General features: G+C 36.6%; 1 protein-coding gene across 1 annotated transcript; it reads right to left on the reverse strand.

The window, feature by feature from the left end:
* Positions 1-114: 114 nt before the first annotated feature.
* Positions 115-21,383, reverse strand: LOC139975913 (sulfotransferase 1C2-like). Its single transcript, XM_071984203.1, has 7 exons — positions 19,152-21,383; positions 18,790-18,933; positions 15,654-15,766; positions 15,120-15,366; positions 13,931-14,025; positions 3,012-3,210; positions 115-2,209 (listed from the first exon to the last, which is right to left on the reverse strand). The coding sequence occupies exons 1-7, from the start codon at positions 19,162-19,164 to the stop codon at positions 2,100-2,102; spliced, it is 921 nt and encodes a 306-aa protein (XP_071840304.1). The 5' UTR covers positions 19,165-21,383; the 3' UTR covers positions 115-2,099.
* Positions 21,384-21,512: the final 129 nt, after the last annotated feature.

Here is a 21,512-nt window from a genome sequence, read left to right on the forward strand (position 1 = left end):
GAAATTAAAATGTTTGTAATTACTAATTTATTTGGTGTTGTCTTCTTTGCCCCGATGGGTGCTCATGGGATGGTGTATGGAGGTTACATAAAGAAGACCAGAGTAGATTGAAGATAGATTGATAGATTTATTTCGTATGGTACATTCATACGCACATACATACACATATACACACGCAAGCACCCGTACATATACGCACAAATGGTAAAAGTAACAGGTCGATCGCTTAATTAGTTATGTGCTAAAATAATTTCTCTCCGTTTCCCAGATAGTCAACTGTAAACGATTTCGTAGTCCCACTTCAATGGCGTATCTTCGGAAAATAGGAACTATGGCAAACAGTGAAATTGCGCCCCTGTTCAAACATCTGACACCCAACGTTTAGATAACTTTACCATAATATCAGCTCAAAAATATAGGTAAATCGTTTAATTAACAAATTATGGCACTAAATGAAAAGTATAACTGAACCTTCCTTTCTTTCAATGATGCAAAGTGGTCTATATAAAAAAAAATATGATGACCGTTTTCCTCCGTGAAAGTATAAATGGATAGAATAGTGACAGCAAGATAGTAGTTAGATACAAAGCCTATACGGTATCCAACAGCGGTTCCTTGGTATGATATTAGAAATATTAATGGAACTTCAGGTTCAACAGCGGTTCATTCGTTTTACGAATTCGGAAACTTAATAAACGTAACGGAATTTAAAGTTCCTGACAAAAATAATATTAATAATGGTGTAGCTCTCGTCCTCCTCTCCAGACCCTCCCACGTCTCTCTATCTCTCTCCCACTCCTCGACAATTCTTCCTCCGACTATCTACCTCTCCAGTTCTCTCCTCTCCTATCTCAAGTATGGAGTGATCTTCCCTTGTCTTTCACCTTCGTGCACCTCCTATCTCATAATTGTCATATTCCCCGTCACTTACCCCATCATTTCCTTTCGCTCACAACATGTACGCCTATACGTCACCAACACCACCAACCATGCCCAAATAAGGCTTCAATATATACCTTCACCAGGCGCGTATCCAGGAATTTGCCAAGGCAGGGGCGAAACTGTAGATTCGGCATTGCAAACTATCTAAGCGTAGCGCCACCATAGGTTGGCGCGAAGCGTACAAGAAATTTTTTTGGCTGAAAATGCCTCCCAGATCGCTGGAAATGGCACTTCCCAGGCCTTGTAAGTTGCATCTTAGCATTTTTTCTTTTGAAAATACTAGCGATATCATATAAGCAATAAAAAAAATTTAAAAATATGCTCAAGGGGAGGGGGGGGTGGGGCGGCTGCCCCTTCGTCCCCTTGGCTACGCGCCTGGCCTTCACGAAGAAACAAAGGAATACAATACTCGGGGGGGGGGGAGTCTCCTAACATTATTAATTACGAAAACCAGATATATAACTTCTTACTCCCCTGTCCCGGAATTTCAGTTATTAATGTTTTTCGTGTAAAAGCATTCTAGTCAGTGTTAGTTTCTACACCAACTACAGTAACAATACTGACACCAAAGATAATAAATTTGACACCCTTTGTGGTGTAAAGAAAATGAATCACAAGATGGTTTAAATTTAACCACCAGCTGGTGCTGGCAAAATTCAGTCCAAAACGATTGCAAATTTAACACCAATGGTGTGAACTGTCACACCGGAGTGTTTGCAGTGTATAGGATACATAAAAAGTCTAATTGGACCCCACCGGAAAAGGCCGCAACCCTTTTATTGATAAATTTGCAGAGGCGGTCAAATCTTATTTGGACCAATTTCTTTCAGAAAGTTTGAGGCAAAATACAACTACCAACCTTCCTACGGGCCAATTAAAAGCCATCTAAACCTTGCAAAACAATGACAGTATATTGTTATATTAATAATATAATTCAAGTATTGATGTTATCTCGTGGGGCTAGCTAGCGTTACGTTGATTATATGAGGAGTGTTTCTTTGTTCAAACAGCACCCATGCATGGTGCCCAGGATCTAACAATCACTCTATAATTACAACATTGTTTCGTTGAGCAAAAAAAAAACAAAAAAAAAACAACTCAGTTCCAATGAGATTAATGTGTGAGCTGTGGTACAACAGATAGAAATAAAGACTTTTTTATTCAAACTGAAAAGTCAGGCCAGTCCCTTTTAGTTTATCGTTGTAAATCTCATCAAATCTCTCACTCTGAGCGACGGTAAACAAATTCTTCCAATCCCCAACTTGTCCTAGAAAGGAAAATAATTACATGTGTATCAATAATAATAATAACGAGGTAAAAACGAATATTTTTTAGATATTCAGGTTTTTGAAAAATTGAAATCCGGTAACAAATTTTTTTGATATCTGATTGCGACCTGTAATGTTGACATTAGTTAATTAAAAGCGATCCAACCACACACTGCGTCTACAAGCACCATGTGTGAGTGGAAGGACTTCGGAGGGGCGTTGATGTGGGCGGGGTTTCCAGGAGACTTGCAAATTAGATAAATTCCTAGCCTGTAGAAAACGGCATTAACCTCCATTACGGTTCCAAAAGTGAAGAATCCCAAACGTTTAGATGTTAACCTTTGAAGAACTTACTATCTATTCATATATTTCTACATTGTTTTATCACATATTTGATAGGTATTTTTACTCCTTTTAAAATAAATATTTGCTGGTTTCAATAAATGAAATGAAGTGAAGGGATCGAGTCACTCGGACGATTTCATTTCCGCTGAATACTAACTTAGGTATCGTAGATAAACATGTCCATTATGCATTCCTTTTACTGAGGCTATGTAGATACATGTTGTTCTGTATCAATTGAAAATAACTGAAACATTCTTTTGGGGCTTGTGTGAGAAGGTAAACATCCCTCCCCTTAGGACCCTGGGATTTATGGTAATCATACCCCTGCCAAATTGCAATTGCGAACGGAGATAATTCGATGTTAAGTTTCACGAACAGCAGAAAAATAAACAATAATAAATAGGAGAGTAAACTTCTTTTAATTTTAGAGAAAATTGTCGAAAGGTTTGTTCTTACCTTTCCTTAAGAATTGTATATGCTTCCCTGTTGGTTTCTTCCAGTCTTTGCCGGCGGTCCAATTAAAGAGGTCCGGATTGGCTTTTGGATTTTCCTTCATTTTCTGAAAAGTTGAACCCTTGCAGATATCGTCCAGTTGATCTTCTGTAATCGGTTTTTCTAAGAACGTGCTGATTTGAGCAACACTTTTCTTCAAATCCTATGGATTCGTCATGTCAAAAAAAAAAGGAGAAAAAAGTGATATTTATTGGCCCCTCTAGTGAAGTTAACTTTCGATGTATTCCAACCCACATACATATCACAATATATAGGCCTAATGAAAATGGCGTTGTAGTCGCAATTTCAAATGGAGTGATATACAGGGCCGGATTTAGCTTGCGGAAGGGGGGGGGGGGGGTTGGAGAGGACCAGCCTTTCACCCTTACGTATTTGGACAATAAGAGTATTGGTTAGCTAGCTAACGTTGTTCACATGTGAAAATGGTTCACAAGTTAGTGTAATATTGTGACGAGCCCGGCTCCTCCGATAGTAAAACTATATCGGGACTCGCGATAGAAAGGTACTGGGATATCTTGATGCCGTTTTTATGCTTCTTCAGGAGATGTCTTGAACGGAAGAAAACAATGAGTTCACAGAAAAACAATTTGACGAGATAGGATTTGATTAATGATTCGGTATAATTTCTTCTCTGTCGATTCTCTTTACAAATAAAATTAAATTACAATGATTTGACTTGACTTGACTCCGTCAATTAAACAATTAGGAGTGATGAAATAGTAACGAAGCAATGACGAACTGATCACGGAGCGCTGACGGAGTGATAAATTTGCTGATCAAGTGATAAACTTTCGGCCTCCTTTTCCTTTTAAACCTTACTTCCATAAAATCCCTCTGCGCACAATCAGTAGGCAGCCAATAACCTGACCATCCTGTATTAACTTAACGATATAAAAATAAGTGCGCTGGCACTGATCTGCCCTGATTGGTTGGGAGTTTGGAAGTCCATCCCCTTTCTATGGAAACTTCCATACCACGTGAGAGAACCTTCTCGAATGTTCCACAGACATAATGGAATCTATTTTGGGAAAAGGCCCTGTACCAAGATTCAATAAGATAGTTAAAAACTTCTCGTGGGAAAACTGAATCCATGACCTAGATAAATACATAAGAGGCCCTGTAAGGTGTCTCGATGGAGTGTTTCGGTAACATCAAAGAGATGGTATCACTATTTCATAACATCCCCCTCAATCTTTTAAAATTTTTGGATACTCCAAAATTTTAACATCATACTGCTTTAACTTATCATTATCTCAAGAAGGTAGAGTACTGTAAGCTCATTCACTAATATTCATTGACTTCAATAAATGGTCTGCATGTATCTCAAAGGTTAACATCTAGGTTACGAATTATTAAAAATGATCATATGGTATATACATTGACACTATCTTCATGAAAATTTTTTGTGTACCTCTTCAATATTGATGACATCATATGATGTAATCTAAAAAAAAAAAAAAAAAAAAAAAAAAAAAAAAAGTTACATGACACAGCAAAATATGCAGTATCTCTTACAAAATACATTTATGCATTTCATACATTAATAATACATTTATACCAAAAGTGAAATCATGCCGTGATTGGGGTAGAGATCAGAGAATACTAGACTTAGTAATCTTTTAACTGAACAGAACACCTCAGCGTTCCATAAAAAATTCGTACATTAAAAAGTAACCTTAAAATATTACAAACTCATTTACAAAACCTCCTCTTTAAATGAAGGCATAGTTTCAAAACTGCTTTGAAACCTTGTGAATCATATACATTCACTTCAAGAAAATCAACAAAATGTGACTCGATAGCATGGTGACCCTAGGTATGCACTCCGAAATGATCTAGTAAAGTACCAAAGTACTAGATATTCGATACCATAAAAGAGACCCCATAGACTATGACATCAACAAATCTTTCTTCAAATCTACATAATACTTAACATCTTGTCTTTTCAACTTCATGATGAAATTTACTTTTGCATGAATACTTGAGGAAAAGAAAATATATACAGTACATAAGTTCCTCAAAAGATCTATACTTTCATTTGCTTCGATAACTGTTGCTGTAAGCAAAAGTTGCACATCTTCAATGCTGTCTCTGAATAGCCTTCAATATAACATAAATGATGCAATGTAAATATCCTTAAAATATTTTCTCAATATATGAAAACCCATGTTGCTAATATTCCGGATATGTTCTAATTGCCGGGTAAACGTTTGAACGAATTCATAAGGAGAAATAAGGTATACTCATTACACATTTGTTATAAAAGATGAAACTAGGTCACTTGGTGATGTTTTTAACAATAAAGCTTATATTGTTACACCATATAGTACAATGACTTCCACTTAATAGGTATGCAGGTAAATGCCATGACGCATTCCATTCATACAATTGTGGGTAAAACACCTGTTCATCTGAACTTAAAGCAATATGCAGTTATACATATTAACCATATAATGTTTGCAACATTCTGCCTGGATTGCCTGTAATGTTCAATCCCTTTTCATGGAGAAAATTCATTATTTCCTCTGTGTTAGAATATTTTCCTACATTCCACCAAAAATCATGACTCTTAAAGCCTGATGGAAAACATGGTGTCTGATAGGTGACCAGAACCTGTAATTCACCCAATTTGTATCGAGCACGTTGGACTTTCATGTCTCCTTGTGGAGCATTTGCAAAAACTTTCTTTTGCCTTAATATGCTATCTTTCATGGAAGGATATGGAATTGCTAATCCTTCATTATGTGCTCTATTCTCTAAAAAGGATGCAACATTCATTGGCTTAGTGGTCAGAAGACACATGATGTGATCTGAAGTTACCCCTGGCAAAATGTTACCAAACTCATCATGAAACTCAATATGTGCATCTTGCATGACATTAACATTTTCTGCATTAGAAGTGTTACTACTCAAAACATTTCGCATTCGTGCAACCTTTTCACTTGATGAACCCTTCGTTTTCAAGACCTGACGCAATTTCTGAATGTTGGTGATATTCTTAGTCTCAGAAGATGCTCTTACAAAACATGGTTTAAGCCTGTTATAATTGAATACATCACTAAGAATTTCTCCTTTGAGAGTGGCCAACAAATAATGAGTCCTATCCAAAACTTGATGGATCACTAATGGTCCACACCATTCTGCAGCAATTTTGCGAGAGTTCGCAGTCAAGGAAGAAGACGTTGGCTTATATAGATACACTAATTGACCCGTTGAATAAATTGCACCTTTGTCTAGTTTTGCACTTATCTTAACATTTTGAGCATCTTGTTGCTTCTTTTGCAAGACCAACATTACCCTTGACAAATGATCAAATCGTTTCTTTAACAATGCAGCATATTCTCCATGAGATTGTGATAATCCTGCCATTGGATTGAATGATAAATTTGTAAGATTTGGTGGCTTACGTCCAAATGCAAGTTCAAATGGGCTATAGCTACCTAACTGAGGAGAGGAAAATGTGTTATATGCATAGGCTGATGTTGGGACAAATCGTACCCAATCCGTACCAAACTGATTTAAGTTCACTTTGAGGAAATTTGAAAGAGTCTGAATGTGTCTTTCAACCTGTAAGCTTCCATGATTGCTTACACTGATGAACTTTTGTTCAATGCCTAAAGCCTTACTTAAGAGCTCCACTAATTTTCCTGTAAGAGAAGCTGCCGCATCACTTATGATACAAGACGGTGGACCAAAAGTTGTGACTACCCTCTGCAATAATGCTTCACATATTGTTTCAGCATCAAGAGTCTTAAGAGAAACACATACAACAAATCTAGTGATCTCATCACAAACAACCATCAAATGTTTAAATCCTGTAGCCGTCATGGGCATAGTCTTGAAATCCAGACTAAGTCTGTCAAAAGGACGATAAGAATCAGGAATGCGAGCATGATATTGTCTCAATTTGTCCGGTTTCTTACGGAATTCTTGACAACGGAGACATGCCTGAATATAGTTACTGATGCGTTGAAACATATTGCGCAGATAGAAATGCTGTCTAATGGTCAAATATGTACGCATTACACCCTGATGATTACTTAACAAGTCATCATGATAACGAGATATTATCTGTTCTACCATAGTCTCAGGTACGACTAACTGAAGAGTCATCTTAGCATCATTAGTCTCATGCAAAAATATCCTGAATAACAAACTATTACATAACAAATAATCCTCTGCTTGAGAACGAACAGTTCTAGCATGCTTAACATTACTTGGAATAATGTCATGTGCAAGAAAATCATAAACTGGTTTGTAGTAAGGACAAGTTTGTTGTTGAACTTGCAACTCTTTTACATCAAATGGCAGATCATAGTTTTTGATCAGCTTTCCTTGAATTGCCTTCATGACTTTATTCAATTCCTTTTGTTTTGGAATGTGCCCTGTAACCAAATGATCAATGTTTGTTATGACTGGCTTTGGCTGAACAAATAATTCTGGTGGTGGTTCTCTGAATACCTCTGGCACTCTATGTCTACTCTGATCCACTAATCTTGGCTCTGTAGGTTGAGAAACACTTGTAAAATTTGGCACAACTAATATCTCAGGACTATTTGTATGACTATTTTCACTCGGCATAGAAATAGTAGGCCTTTGAATATATATTTCTCTCTTATCAGTAGAAATTACTGGTGTAGTCCTCTTCTGTGACTCAGATTGTGGTCTCTGTGTAACATGCTCACTAGAATGTGTTGCCTTAGGACTGGATGTCCTTTTAACTCTATTTGTTGATACTTTGGCTGGGGAATCCTGCATGGACTCCTTAGTGACTTTATTTGGAAATAAATCTGGAATTTTGACTCCCATTGACCTTGCCATTGACCTTGTCATGATTGGATTAAATGTCTCCTTAGGTGGAGTTGAAATATCCTCATAAGAACTGACCTCTTGAGCAACCGGATCTATTTCAGAGTGAAATTCCTGTGGTGCTCTAGACAAATAATCTGCCAAAACCAATTCTGAGCCCTTTTTGTAACCAACCTGAAATGTATATTCTGACAACTTGAACAGAAGCTTATGTAAGCGTGAAGTTGCTGGTTCTTGTTTTGATTTAAACAATTCAACAATGGCAGAGTGATCAACATATGCCTCAAATTCTACATTTTGCAATAAATGTTTGAATGCTGTCACATTAATAAATAGACCCATCATTTCTAATTCAGTTACACTATACCTCTGACATGCTGGTGGTAATATCTTAGAGTAATATGCAATAATATTCTCTTTGCCATTAAGTCTTTGTGTCAGGTATGATCCTGTTGCTACTCGTGATGTGTCGCTATATAATACAAAACGACCATATTTCTGTGGCATATGCAATATAGGTGGATTACACAACAACTCTTTAATACTTTGAAATGCACTCTGATGTTCCTCTGTCCATTTAAATACCTTTCTCTTACGACTCAAATGATGTAATGGTCTCAATAGTGCTTGAATATTTGGGAAAAACGAAGCCACATAATTAACTGCACCTACAAATCGTCTTACTGACTTAACATTGTGTGGTTTCGGTGTGTTCCTGATTGCTGCACATCTATCATGTAAAGGTTGGATACAAGCCTCACCTTCTGGGGTTATTGAGAGCAAATGTCCCATATATCGGACTGAATTTTGAAAAATGCTACACTTTTTCGGAGAGATTTTCAATCCGTTGTCCATTAAAACCTTAAAAATTGCCTTTAGGTGTTGTTTGTGCGATTGTTTGTCTGCACTGTACACAATAATATCGTCATGATGAGCAATACAGAACTTATTTGAATTTGGGATCGTTGCCAAAATATCATTAATTTGCGACTGAAAGATCGCTGGAGATAAATTCAATCCCTGTGGTAAGCGTTTATAATAATAATGCTTTCCTCCATGAAATGAAGCAATACCCGTATACTGTTGTGCATGAACACTAAGTGGCAGACAGAAGAAAGCAGACTTTAAATCAAGAACACCCAAAATTTTAGCTCCAGAGTACCCTATGGTACGGATAGTCTCATTCAGTAATGGAAAAGGGTGATTGAGACGTTTTATTCTACTATTCAAGTAGCGAAAATCTGTGACAACCCTTTTGTCTTTTGTTCCCTTCTTTGGAATGAGGAAAACCGGTGAGGTATAAGACTGATGTCCTACTGCTAAGATTCCTAATCGCACTAATTTGTCAAGCTCACTGGCGACAATGACTTTGTCCTCATCTGAAAGTCTATAGGGACGTATGTAAAATGGCTCATCATTAGTAAGCGTAATATCAGCCTCATAATTTGGACAGTGAGATAATTCACCATAAAGAGAAAATGCATCTCTATGTGAGTCTAGAAATTCATAAATGCTTTCTGTTTCTGAAGCATTCAGAATACTTTGTTCCAAATTAATGTTTTCTCTCATGATTTCCTGTTCGGATTTGGAAACCAGGGGATCATCGGCTGTCAAATGTGGATAACGATGTAAATTATATCGTGTAATTTCATCACGATTCTCTTTAGAGTTAGAATTCGTTCGAAAAAGAGACGGTTTTTCGATGTCTCTCATGACATTTAGAAAATCTAGAGAATCAGTAGGTATGTCTTCTGTGACCGTAATGATATCTGCTAAATCTAAATGAGCTACTGTGCGAGAAGGATGCAGAAAAAATTTCCGGTTACCCATGTTCCTTAGTAGAATCTTTGTTCTACCTTTATGCATTTTCACTAACATTCGTGAAGGACACATACGAGATATTAGAGGAAACGGTTTAATAACCACGTCTGCATTTCGTGCATATAGTGGAAGACGTCCCTGTACAGTAATGTATCTTTGCTGACCTGGGTAAATAACAAATCTCTGCACTGGCCTAAGGAAGACTTTGGCTTGTTTAATTCTAAAACAGTTTGTGGTAAAGTCCAAAGATCCATTCAATTCCTTCAGAGTTGGACTACCTAATATTAAGTCAATACCTGTCAGGTTTGCAGCAATTAAAGCAGAAAGCTGAAATTCATGACCTTGAATTTTGACCTGAAATGTTATCGTGCTATACGCATGAATAAACTGACCATTACCCAACTTTAGGTTTACTACATCAACTGAGACTGGTTGTATAGAGGATAAATACTTTGAATTTTGCACTGTAGAAGAAGAAATGATAGAGCGTGTCGCTCCACTATCAAACAACAATGAAATTCCTTTACCATCATGTAAAGTACCTCTTACAAAATTACGTGTGTCCAGTTGAATATCCACACTACGGTCGTTCCCTGTATATTTAGAACTAGGAATATTACTATTCTTCCAAATATTATTTGCTTTACGTTTCGATCTTCCCTTACTTGGTACTTTGTCTGGAGTCACTGTATGATGAGTGCAATCATAAGTGCTCCCTACTGAAAATTCTGTGTTGGTACTTTCTTTACATTAGCCTCTATTTCATGGCTTAGGCGAATTTGACAATATTGTGCAAAATGACCTCGATTTTGGCAGTAATGACATGTGACTGAAGGATTAAAATACGGTAACCTTCTCCTGTTATTATTCTGACCTGTCCTAGGACCACGAGAATCACGAGAACTATATCTTTGCCTCATATCTTTTGGATTGTCTTGCGATTCTGACCTACATGACTGATCAAACTTGGTTTCTAACTCCTGAATTTTATTACACAACTCGTGTATCTCAGAAGATGCAGAAATAGTAGGAGTCTGAACAGAAGACGCTTTGTCGTGCATTGCCATAAATAGTTCGGAAGAAGCTGTGGGTTGACTTTGGATTTGTAAGTCAAAATAGCACTGTACTTTCATGACCAAATCTGCAATTGTTGCTTGTGGTGATGCAGACATTAACACTGCTGAGCGGCATTGCAAAGGCAGGGTCGAGATCAATTTATCTCTAATTTGGTCATCGCCATAACTTAATTGTGCTGCAGCTTTTGAAATTTTGGCCAAATGTGCTTGAGCTGTATCACCTGGCGTATAGCTTAATGCGTGAAATGCCTGTGATTTTGCATAGGAAGAAGTGCCTGGACTGAAACGAGCAAGGAATTGCTTGCGCAGATCAGCAATAGTTGAAAAATTTTTGTTTTCAATCCAGAGTCTGGCTTGGCCTTTAAGTGTTCGCTTAAATATGCGACATATTTCATTAAATTCTGCCTCTACAGGGGGGGTTTTGGACGGCAATTTATGCAACTCTAAATAATCTTCAAATCCCAAATAATGAGCTTCGGCTAAATCTGCATCTATTACATCGCCCTGAAATCGTGATGGCAAAAAATCAGTGGGCCTATGTTTCTGCATAACATTAACAGAGGTCGAAGTTTCCTGTTCACTGACGGACATTATGCCGCATACAATTAGGCTAGTTACGAGTATACAACATGAGCCTATACTTAATTGAACACACTATCGACCGTTATTAAATACCAATAACAAATATGCAATACATGGACACGATTAAAATAACTTATCGTTACACTCTGATCTCAAATAGGGGTTGTTGGGATACAAATTGGCATGATTTCACTCACCCTTAAGTTTAACTAATAACTGGTAACTGCAAACGATGATTGAAGTCCCTCGGTTAGCAGTAGTAGTAGTAGTAGCAGCAGCAGGTAGTAGCAGTAGCAGGTGGGCCTACATCTCGTATGCTGCAGATTCGTTCGCCGTTAACATCGGGTAGAGTCTAGGCTTAGATCGCGAAAATGTTCAGTTCTGATAATTTGAGCTGTAGTATGACTAACTACGTACTAGTTGCGCGAATGTTCAAACACGAACTGCATGCTGGGTTGATTAACGTTAAGTGTACAGATCAGTGGTTCCGGTGTACAGACTTAGGCTAGTATAGGCCGTCTTCCCTCGTAGAGTGTTTCAGTTAGGCTAGGTCGTGAACATACGTTGTGTTCCTCGTTAGGTCTTCGGGCCAAAAAAATCTCCTATTCGTTATTGATCGTAACGAACGAAAGTTGTGAAAGTTCCGTTTCCGTTTTGTTCCTGAAGAAAGCAACCGATCTCCACCATGTAATATTGTGACGAGCCCGGCTCCTCCGATAGTAAAACTATATCGGGACTCGCGATAGAAAGGTACTGGGATATCTTGATGCCGTTTTTATGCTTCTTCAGGAGATGTCTTGAACGGAAGAAAACAATGAGTTCACAGAAAAACAATTTGACGAGATAGGATTTGATTAATGATTCGGTATAATTTCTTCTCTGTCGATTCTCTTTACAAATAAAGAGAATCGACAGAGAAGAAATTATACCGAATCATTAATCAAATCCTATCTCGTCAAATTGTTTTTCTGTGAACTCATTGTTTTCTTCCGTTCAAGACATCTCCTGAAGAAGCATAAAAACGGCATCAAGATATCCCAGTACCTTTCTATCGCGAGTCCCGATATAGTTTTACTATCGGAGGAGCCGGGCTCGTCACAATATTACATTAGTTCACATGATAGTTCACATGTGACGATATAGCCTAAGCTGCAAATGACTAGTGTTAGCTCTTGGTAGTCTTTTGTGTTTCTTTACCTGTTTACAGTTTAACTGAAAATCTGTAAACACATTATAGATAATCAGATCGCGATGATGTTGTCGTAGGGCCTATATATCGTGTATGATAAATATATTATAATGCCCATCTTTATAAAACGGCGACTTTTAATGTCGAAGTATGTAGTGAGGGCGGGGGGAAAGGGCGGCGGAACCGGGGGGCACAGGGGGCACGTGCCCCCCACTTTTCCTCGGGTTAAAAATGTGCCCTTTTTCTACATAAAAATTGAGGTGTCTCAAGTTAGCAAGAGGCCAGGGAACCAGAATGAACACTCGGGAAGGACCGTTTCCGGTCATCTGAGGGGTTTGTAAAACCAAAAATTTTCTTGTACGCTCCGCGCTAACCGATGGTGGCGCTCCGCTCAGATAGTCATGCATACAACTTTGCAAATCCTGGCACTTTGCACAGGGCACTTTGCAGAAATTCGATTGGACCGAGGCAGCCTTATATTTAGTACCCTTTATAACGCTTATTGTATTATCTCATTTGCGTACACACATCACTCCATCAACGCCCCCCCCCTCTCAAGGAAAATATGCATACTAGCACTGCAATATCCAATGTGCAAATTGGGAAACAAGGAACAAGTTTCCTTTGAGACAAAATGAGGTGAAATCATGCTAGTTGCTAATGTAGGAATCCTCCGAATTAGAGTTTATTTCTTGTTAATATCTTAACAAATTTTTTCCATTCGAAATAGCTTGAGTTTGACCCACAGAAATTCATTAAAAGTCATGGGCGTAGCCAGGATTTGCAAGGTTGTGTGCATGACTATCTGAGCGGAGCGCCACCATCGGTTGGCGCGGAGCGTACAAGAAAATTTTTGGTTTTACAAACCCCTCAGATGGCCGGAAACGGCCCTTCCCGAGTGTTCATTCTGGTTCCCTGGCCTCTTGCTAACTTGAGACACCTCAATTTTTATGTAGAAAAAAGGCACATTTTTAACCCGAGGAAAAGTGGGGGGGGGGGGCACGTGCCCCCTGTGCCCCCCCGGTTCCGCCGCCCTTGGTTATACCAGCTCTTATCGAAAAATTGATTATGGTTTTAACGGAATTCACAGTATAGGATTTCTTTCTTATACCAGCTGTTATCAACAAATCGATTATGGATATCACGGAATTTACTGTATAGAGTTACTTTCCTATAACAGCTCTTATCGACAAATCGATTATGGTTATAACGGAATTCCATGTATAGGGTCACTTTCCTACCACAGCTCTAATCGACAAATCGATTATGGTTATAACGGAATGCACTGTATAGGGTCACTTTCCTAACGTCAGACACGTGTTTACATAATAATGATCGTGTCCTGTTTTTGTTTTAAAGAAAATCGATCAGCCATAACGTTATACCTTCTTCAGATCTTCGTATTTAAGAAAGAGTACATTTGGTTCATCCCGGAGCTTCCAAAATGGTAGAACGTGTTCGAACCAATCACCGAATGGTACTGTATGGACAAGGAAATTTAAAGATTAGAGTACACATGGGCGCATAGCTTATAGAATTTAAGCTTATATACTGCACGCTTACATTGATATGACTTTTCATGACACCATGTAGGCGGTACTCTCTGTTACGAATTCGAAGTTTAGGGGAAGCGGACACAACGTTTGGCCGTTGCCCGGTTCAAAAATCTCTCAGAGGATAGTTTTGTATCGATTTTGTATCGGTAAGGGGGCTTAGAAGATGTCAATTCCATCATTTTAACTATATTTGCAGTGACGGTCCCCGTTTCGTTCTGATATTTCTGTGGGAGGGGAAGGAGCACTTCCTATACGCCACTTTGAGTATACATGAGTACTTATCACTACTTGAAGGTTGAGTTTCCTAAAATAAAATCACTTCTCTTCACAAACACAATGATCTCTGTGATATCTCGAGTGTCTAAGCCAGGGGTGGGCAACCTTTTTGAACGAATGGGCCAGATATAAGGAGTGAAAAATTGACTGGGCCGCACTTAACCAACGACCTGCTGTTGATTTCAAACCTTTCATTCCGAGGACTTTTAAGCAATAGGTGTGTGTACTTGATCTGTATTCACAAAAACATAATTTCAATACAGTACAGTTGATAATTAATAGGCATAATAGGCCTACCTGACAGCATCATTAGTGCCGATAAATCTAAACAGCTAGCTCGTTTTTTGTGATGATGTAAAATAGATTGAAATGTTTTCTTTTTCTTGAGGCATCTCATGGGCCGCAAAAAGTAACTGGCGTGCTGCATGTGGCCCGCGGGCAGGAGGTTGCCCAACCCAGGTCTAAGCCAACATCTATAGTTAAATACAATAACTAATGTTGCCCCAATTATTGTATGGAAAGTAAGGTACAAGCTAATGATGATGTTTCCTTCCCCTTCGTTTGACAACCGCCTTTGCAACAAAGAGTTATAAGCTCGAACTGTGAAAGCACACAATGTACAAAAAGGCTTTCGAAATATTTCTACAATACTTGAATAATCATAACAATTTTGTGTATTTTTTAAAGCAATGTGGGGCTGTGGGCCTTCATAATAAACAAGGGGTAAACTATATATACTTACTTAAACCTTTGCAAAAAAGGTCGAAACATTCATCCCAGCTAGAAAAATCAGGCATTGTTTTGATCATTTCAGAAAAATGAAAAAAAGAAACGGCTGCGTCTTTAGGATTTCGGGCAACATATATGACTTTTGGTTTCTTCGTAGTTAGTTCTTCCGGGAGAAACTTGAGTAACAAGTGAGATTTCAGGAACCTAGGAGATGGGGCGTCAACTGCTATCTTGTAAACGCCTTCTCCAACGTCGCTAGACTTGAATAAAAGCAATTTAGGAGAGTTATTTACAGAATTAAATTTGAAAACATAATGTTTTGCCTTAGCGGTGACCGGCATTATCCCCCAAATATGTTAATGGTCATATTTTTAACGGTTAATTAGGAAAAGATAGCCGGACCTAATACCGTATAGATTTTTACCCAAGAGCGTAGATATTAGTGTATGTATGTAAGATGGTAGGCCCTATATAGTTAAACAGTTTAATTTCAATTGTATTAATAGGTGCTGCCATAAGAACGCCATAGTTAGGTGGTTGATCTTACAGGAAAGGTTTGGGCCATTTCCAAGAAAAAGTGCTCTCCAAAAACGTGGCCCATATCATCACTTTCTTGCCCATGAAAAATTTGGCTGACGATAAATTGTAACCAGGTTGTACCTATATGCAGGAAAAATAAAGACATAAATTCCATTTTTAGAAAACAATTTTAGAAACGTACCAAATTGCTTTTGAGAAATAAAAATCTTTTATGCAAATTACAAATCAGCAGAAGGACATTTCATACGTACTAATCACGTGACTCTCTTTCAGTTATTAGCACAAATTTTCGTCAAAACAGTAAAATCTCAATTCAGTAGTTTACATAAATCTGAATGTAGCTTTGTTATGATTATAACCTCGTCCCGATTGGTATATGGTAACTACGTCAGTTTGGTATACACTTAAAAGGAATGTATTTTTATATCATATAGAATAATCTCGTTGCTTTGACAAAATAAACCATTTTCTGTATGTCTCTTTCTCGCAAATTTGCTCTATGAATAGTAACTATTCCACTTGATAATGAAAAGAAAAAACAAATATTTAAGATTTTTCATTTTGCTCGTGTCAAAAAAATATGGACAATCTCACGAGTTTCTTCATTATTAAAATCAAAATCAAACCGAAACTGCTCGTGAAGTACTAAGCCTACCTATTAAAGAACTCAACCATAAATGATTTTAAAAATGACAAATTTTTTAACATAATATAAATAATAATAATAATAATATAATAATAATACTAATAACAATAACAATAACAATAATAATAATAATTATATTATATGTACTGAGGTTTTGGCTATCTATACAAAGTGTAGCAGATTACATGGTATTGAAATTGGTGGTATCGAAACTAAGCTTCTACAGTATGCGGATGACATCACATTCTTTCTGGACGGTAGCCAGTCATCCTTAAATCAAGCTCTCCGTATTCTTAACATTTATAAAATTTCTTCTGGTTTGACTATTAATATGGATAAATCCATTTTGTTTCCTCTCGGGTCTTACGTCCATCTCCACCCTGCTTTTGTAAACAACTATAAAGTTTTCCGCTGGTCCTGTTAGGATGTTAGGTATTTGGTTTACGCACAATGGGAACGATCCCTTTAGATTAAACTATATATCCAAACTTTCGATGCTTAAAAGCTGTTTGCGACTTTGGTCTACAAGAGATCTTACCCCGGTGGGCCGCAACGTTCTGGTTAAAAGTTATGCACTATCACAGCTTGTGTATTTGTTTTTGGTTCTTCCTAACCCACCGCGTAACTTTATTAAGGATGTAGAAACTACCTTTTTTGATTTCATTTGGTCAGGAAACCCGGATAAAGTCAAGCGAAACAGAATGGTTTAGATAAAGGAGGTTTAAATGTTGTGCATATCCCAAGTTTCATTAATAGTTTAAAATGTACCTGGATAAAGCGTTATTGCGATAACACTGAAGTAGTCTGGAAGCTATTTTTTACTGACAGTTTGTCCAAGTTAGGTGGTAAGCTGCTTTTTCAGTGTAATTGTAAGGTGGAAGATCTCCCACGCTTGTCTAATATGTTTGTAGACCAAACAGTTAGAGCCTTGCTGGAGGCTTCTTTTAATTCTCCCTCTGATAACTTCGGTAATCAAATAATTTGGAACAATCATCATATTCGCATCAATAACAAGATTTTCTACTATGATTTCATGTACAAAAAGCGTGTGAAGTTTGTTTCGGATTTTTTTGACATTAACAATAAGGCCCTAAGTTACCACAATTTCAAAGAAAAGGTCCAGCTGGCACACTTTCCCTTTACTGTTTACTGAGGACTGATTCGCAGTATCCCTCTTCAGTGGAAGCAGAGTGGGTGTGGCATAAATGACATTAGTAATTTAAATATTGATTTGTTTGATAACATATTGTTTTATACAGGTTCTGTTTCTCAGTATCTTTATCGTAATTTCTACATGACTAAAATCGCCGTGGAGCCAACTGCTATGGCCAAATGGAAAGCAGAGTTTAGTGGTTTTAGTTGTCACGATTGGAGTAACATTTTCATTATGCCCTGGTACTCTATTTCTGAGACAAGACTCTCCTACTTTCAATTCCGTTTCTTACATAGAATTCTTCCAACCAACAGACTCCTTAACCTCATGGGTATCTCTGACCACACGTTATGTTTATCTGTAAAATTGAAATTGAAACCATTCATCACCTTTTCTGGGAATGTCACATCACTTCTTCTTTTATAGGTGAAGTGGTCAGTATGGTTATTGGTATAAATATTCACTTCACAAAAGAGGATTTCTTCTTTGGGTTTTTATTAAAGAAACGTCACCCTTATAATTTTCTCATTCTTCATCTTAAGTTCTATATTTTCAGTACCAAGCGTCAAAACAAGACCTTAAGTTGTAATGAATTTATTCATAAATTCACGTTTGCATTAAAGGTGGAGAACTATATTTTTCGACATAACAAAAAGAATAATAAAAATAAAATTAATTTCGAGGAACTCAAGGATGCTTTCTCCTCATTAATAAATACCTCAAATATTTAATTTTCGCAATTTCCGCATCCTCAATTGTTATATTTGCTGTTATTCGTTGTAATATTTTTCTAGTAAGTCTGGGATTCTTCTTGTGGTTATTCTTCTAATTGTTCTTATCATACTAATTTGTTTTCTATCCGCCACGTTGGTCGTTATTATACTGCATACTGCATGGTGTTGCTCAATTTCATTGTTATTTAACTTTTGCTATTTTTGAATGGATACGTTATTTGAATATTTGTATATTAATGTATAGTTGAAATAAACGGAGGGAAAAAAATAATAAAAAAATACTAATACTAATAATAATAATAACGAAGTGGATTTATAGCCGTCAGACGGTTCCCGATTCCAGTTTACTATTTAGCCGTCACTTCCGTCTGACATGCGCAGTTATCAATCTTGCGGACTTGTGATTTTGTTTTGTTTTGTTTTTTATTTCTTTTTTTCCCTTTTTTTTGGTTTTGTTTTGAAGTGACGGCAAATGGTAAACTGAATTCGGGAACCGTCTGACGGCTATATATCCACTGCCTAATAATAATAATATAAATGTTTTATGATTTAAATGTACGATACTGAGAACTATAGCTCTCTATCGTGTTGTGATATAGCCTAGCCTCACCTGATTTTGGCCAAGTGACAATAATGACATCGGAACTTCTGATCACCATCTTCTTAATATCTTTCAAATATTCGTCAAGAATCGTAATTGGTAAAACACTTTTCTGATGCACCTTTACATCAGAGAGAATGTGGTCGGGTAAAGCTATAAGGCAGAGAAATGTTAAAATGTGTGATAAATAGTATGATATTAGAAAGTACGAAAAATAAGGACAAAACAATAAAAGTAAAGATAAATCAATGCATTTTCTTCATATTAGTAATAATACTTTTAAGTTGTTAAAAAGTACCGTAACATTTAGCTTTTAGTAATTGTAGAAATACAAAATTTTCACATTCAAATATACCATAGAAATGAAATACCTGAGGCTGCCATATTGATTTCAATGTTCTTAGCGGTGTAGTTTGTTCTTCAACAGTGCATGGCTATATGTATGCTGTAATGCTTGCACAACTGCCAACCACATTGTCTATGAAGCAAATGGAAACAACTGATTCTTCACAGCGTGAAGTAAAATATTATAAAGAGGTTAAGTCCACAAGCCTATGAATATAGTACGTGCTGATATATAATTCACGAAGTTTTATTTGGGTATGTTTTGTGAGAGTTACAAACACGACTATTAACTGTACAAATATACCTAAGAAGTGTACACAAGATGTTACGTGCATGCGACAAGTAATAATGCTCACGCGAGCCTGTTTTGGCGTGAAGGAATAAAAGTGCGACGCGACGGGTTATTTACACCTAACACGTTGCTTTGAGGCATCATCGACACGTAAAATGCGTGCTCACGGAGACTAGATAGCTTCCACACGAGGAATAGATGATGTAATCACTGCAATTGCCTATAGACGATCGGTAATAGCTATTTATTGACCTTGGAAATGGTTACCCTAGTGTATCTATTTACAATTCATTAAACATATTTATTTATTTATTTGTTTTTCCACAAAAGTACAAAGTGGAGGGCAAGTCTTCCATAAAGCTTAAAAAGCTTAACAAAGTGGAAGACTCCCTAAAGAAAAAAGTAATTAATAAATAGAATGTGAATGTTTGTTACATAATATACACAAATTGTTGAAGTAAATAACTCATTTACATAATTTAATATGATGATATCAATTCCTTTTTTTTAAACATTTCTTAAATGAATTGTTTGTAGCCTTAGATTTAACGATATTGCTTAATGAGTTCCATAACTTAGTTGCACGGTTGCGAAAAGGTGCGTGTACCTAGTTTCGTATGATAAAAGTTTCAATGAGCATTTTGTCTATTTGGGGTATTATAATTGTTTAATTGCACATTAATTGTAAAGAAATTATAAAAGGAACCCGGAAGTAGCCCATACCATGCTTTATACTTAAATACAGCAAGTTTTAGCCTTATAATATCCTTTAATTTCAACAGGTTTTGACCTTTAAACAATGGACTCGTATGCTGACGATATGCAGCATGCGTTATGTTACGAATTGCATCTTTTTTTGTAATTTATTGAGACGGTCAAGACAAGTCATGTTAGCAGCAGACCAAATAATAGAACAGTAGGACATATGGGGTAGAATGAGTGTATTATAAGTCATCCTTAGAATGGGTGTCGATAGGAAATGTTTTTTTTAGCGAGTATACCAATGTTCCTTGCAACCTTTGAACAGATTGCTGAAATATGTTGTCGCCAACTTAGTTTTGAATAATAGCAAGAAGACATGAAAAGATGACCAATGAGTATATTGATCCATTTTCCACTTCATAATTATCTATTGTTATCGAAATATTGACAAAATGTCGATGTTTTGACTTTTCGAAAAGTCATAAATTTGCGCATAAAACAGTTTAAACTTTTCAATGTAGCATCTGGGCCACTGCAGCATCTAAACACAACTAAAATTCTTAAAGTGAAGATCATAGATGCCACCGACTTGCCACTATATTAAAAAGTCAGCTATTTAAATATAGAGCATCGATATAGTGCAATCTCACAGGCATCAACAAAGTTCTTTTCTATACTGTATGTATACAATGGGATTCTTTGGAAACACAAATAATTAGTTGACGTCAATAATGCAAGGGCTGCATGATCAGAGTCAAACGCGAAAATTGCAATGTCATGCAATATCACTATCAATCATTGTAAAGTTATCAATGACATATGCACCTATACCGATATCAGGTAAACACACACACACACACACACACCCACACACACACAATCAAAGTATCACTGACAACGTTCACAGATATCTTCTATGCATAGTTTAGTGAGAACATATGAACACATCACTAAATCAGGGTTATTCATTTACTGAACTTCTTTATTTTTTCTTTCTATTTTATTTTTACGCAGTTCTTAAAATATATTAACATGAATCCAAACAGTGTGACTTACTCTGTTTATCATGGAGTCACCCGTTTCACATAGTTTCATACAATAACATTGTATCATAAAAAATATTACATAAAACATTCACAATTATTTTGTTGCAATATAGTATAAAATAAACTATAGAAAACCAGGATAGAATATGTATCCATCACAGCATAATATAGGACGAAATTTCACATATAAATATCATGACGCAGATAGTATTAATAGCATATCCATATCATAGAACGAAGAAGCTATATATATATATAAATAAGGCCTTTATATATATATATATATATATATATATATATAAAGGCTTTATATATATATATATATATATATATATATATATTTACTA

Source organism: Apostichopus japonicus, chromosome 11, assembly GCF_037975245.1.
Source record: "Apostichopus japonicus isolate 1M-3 chromosome 11, ASM3797524v1, whole genome shotgun sequence".
Taxonomy (NCBI): domain Eukaryota; kingdom Metazoa; phylum Echinodermata; class Holothuroidea; order Aspidochirotida; family Stichopodidae; genus Apostichopus; species Apostichopus japonicus.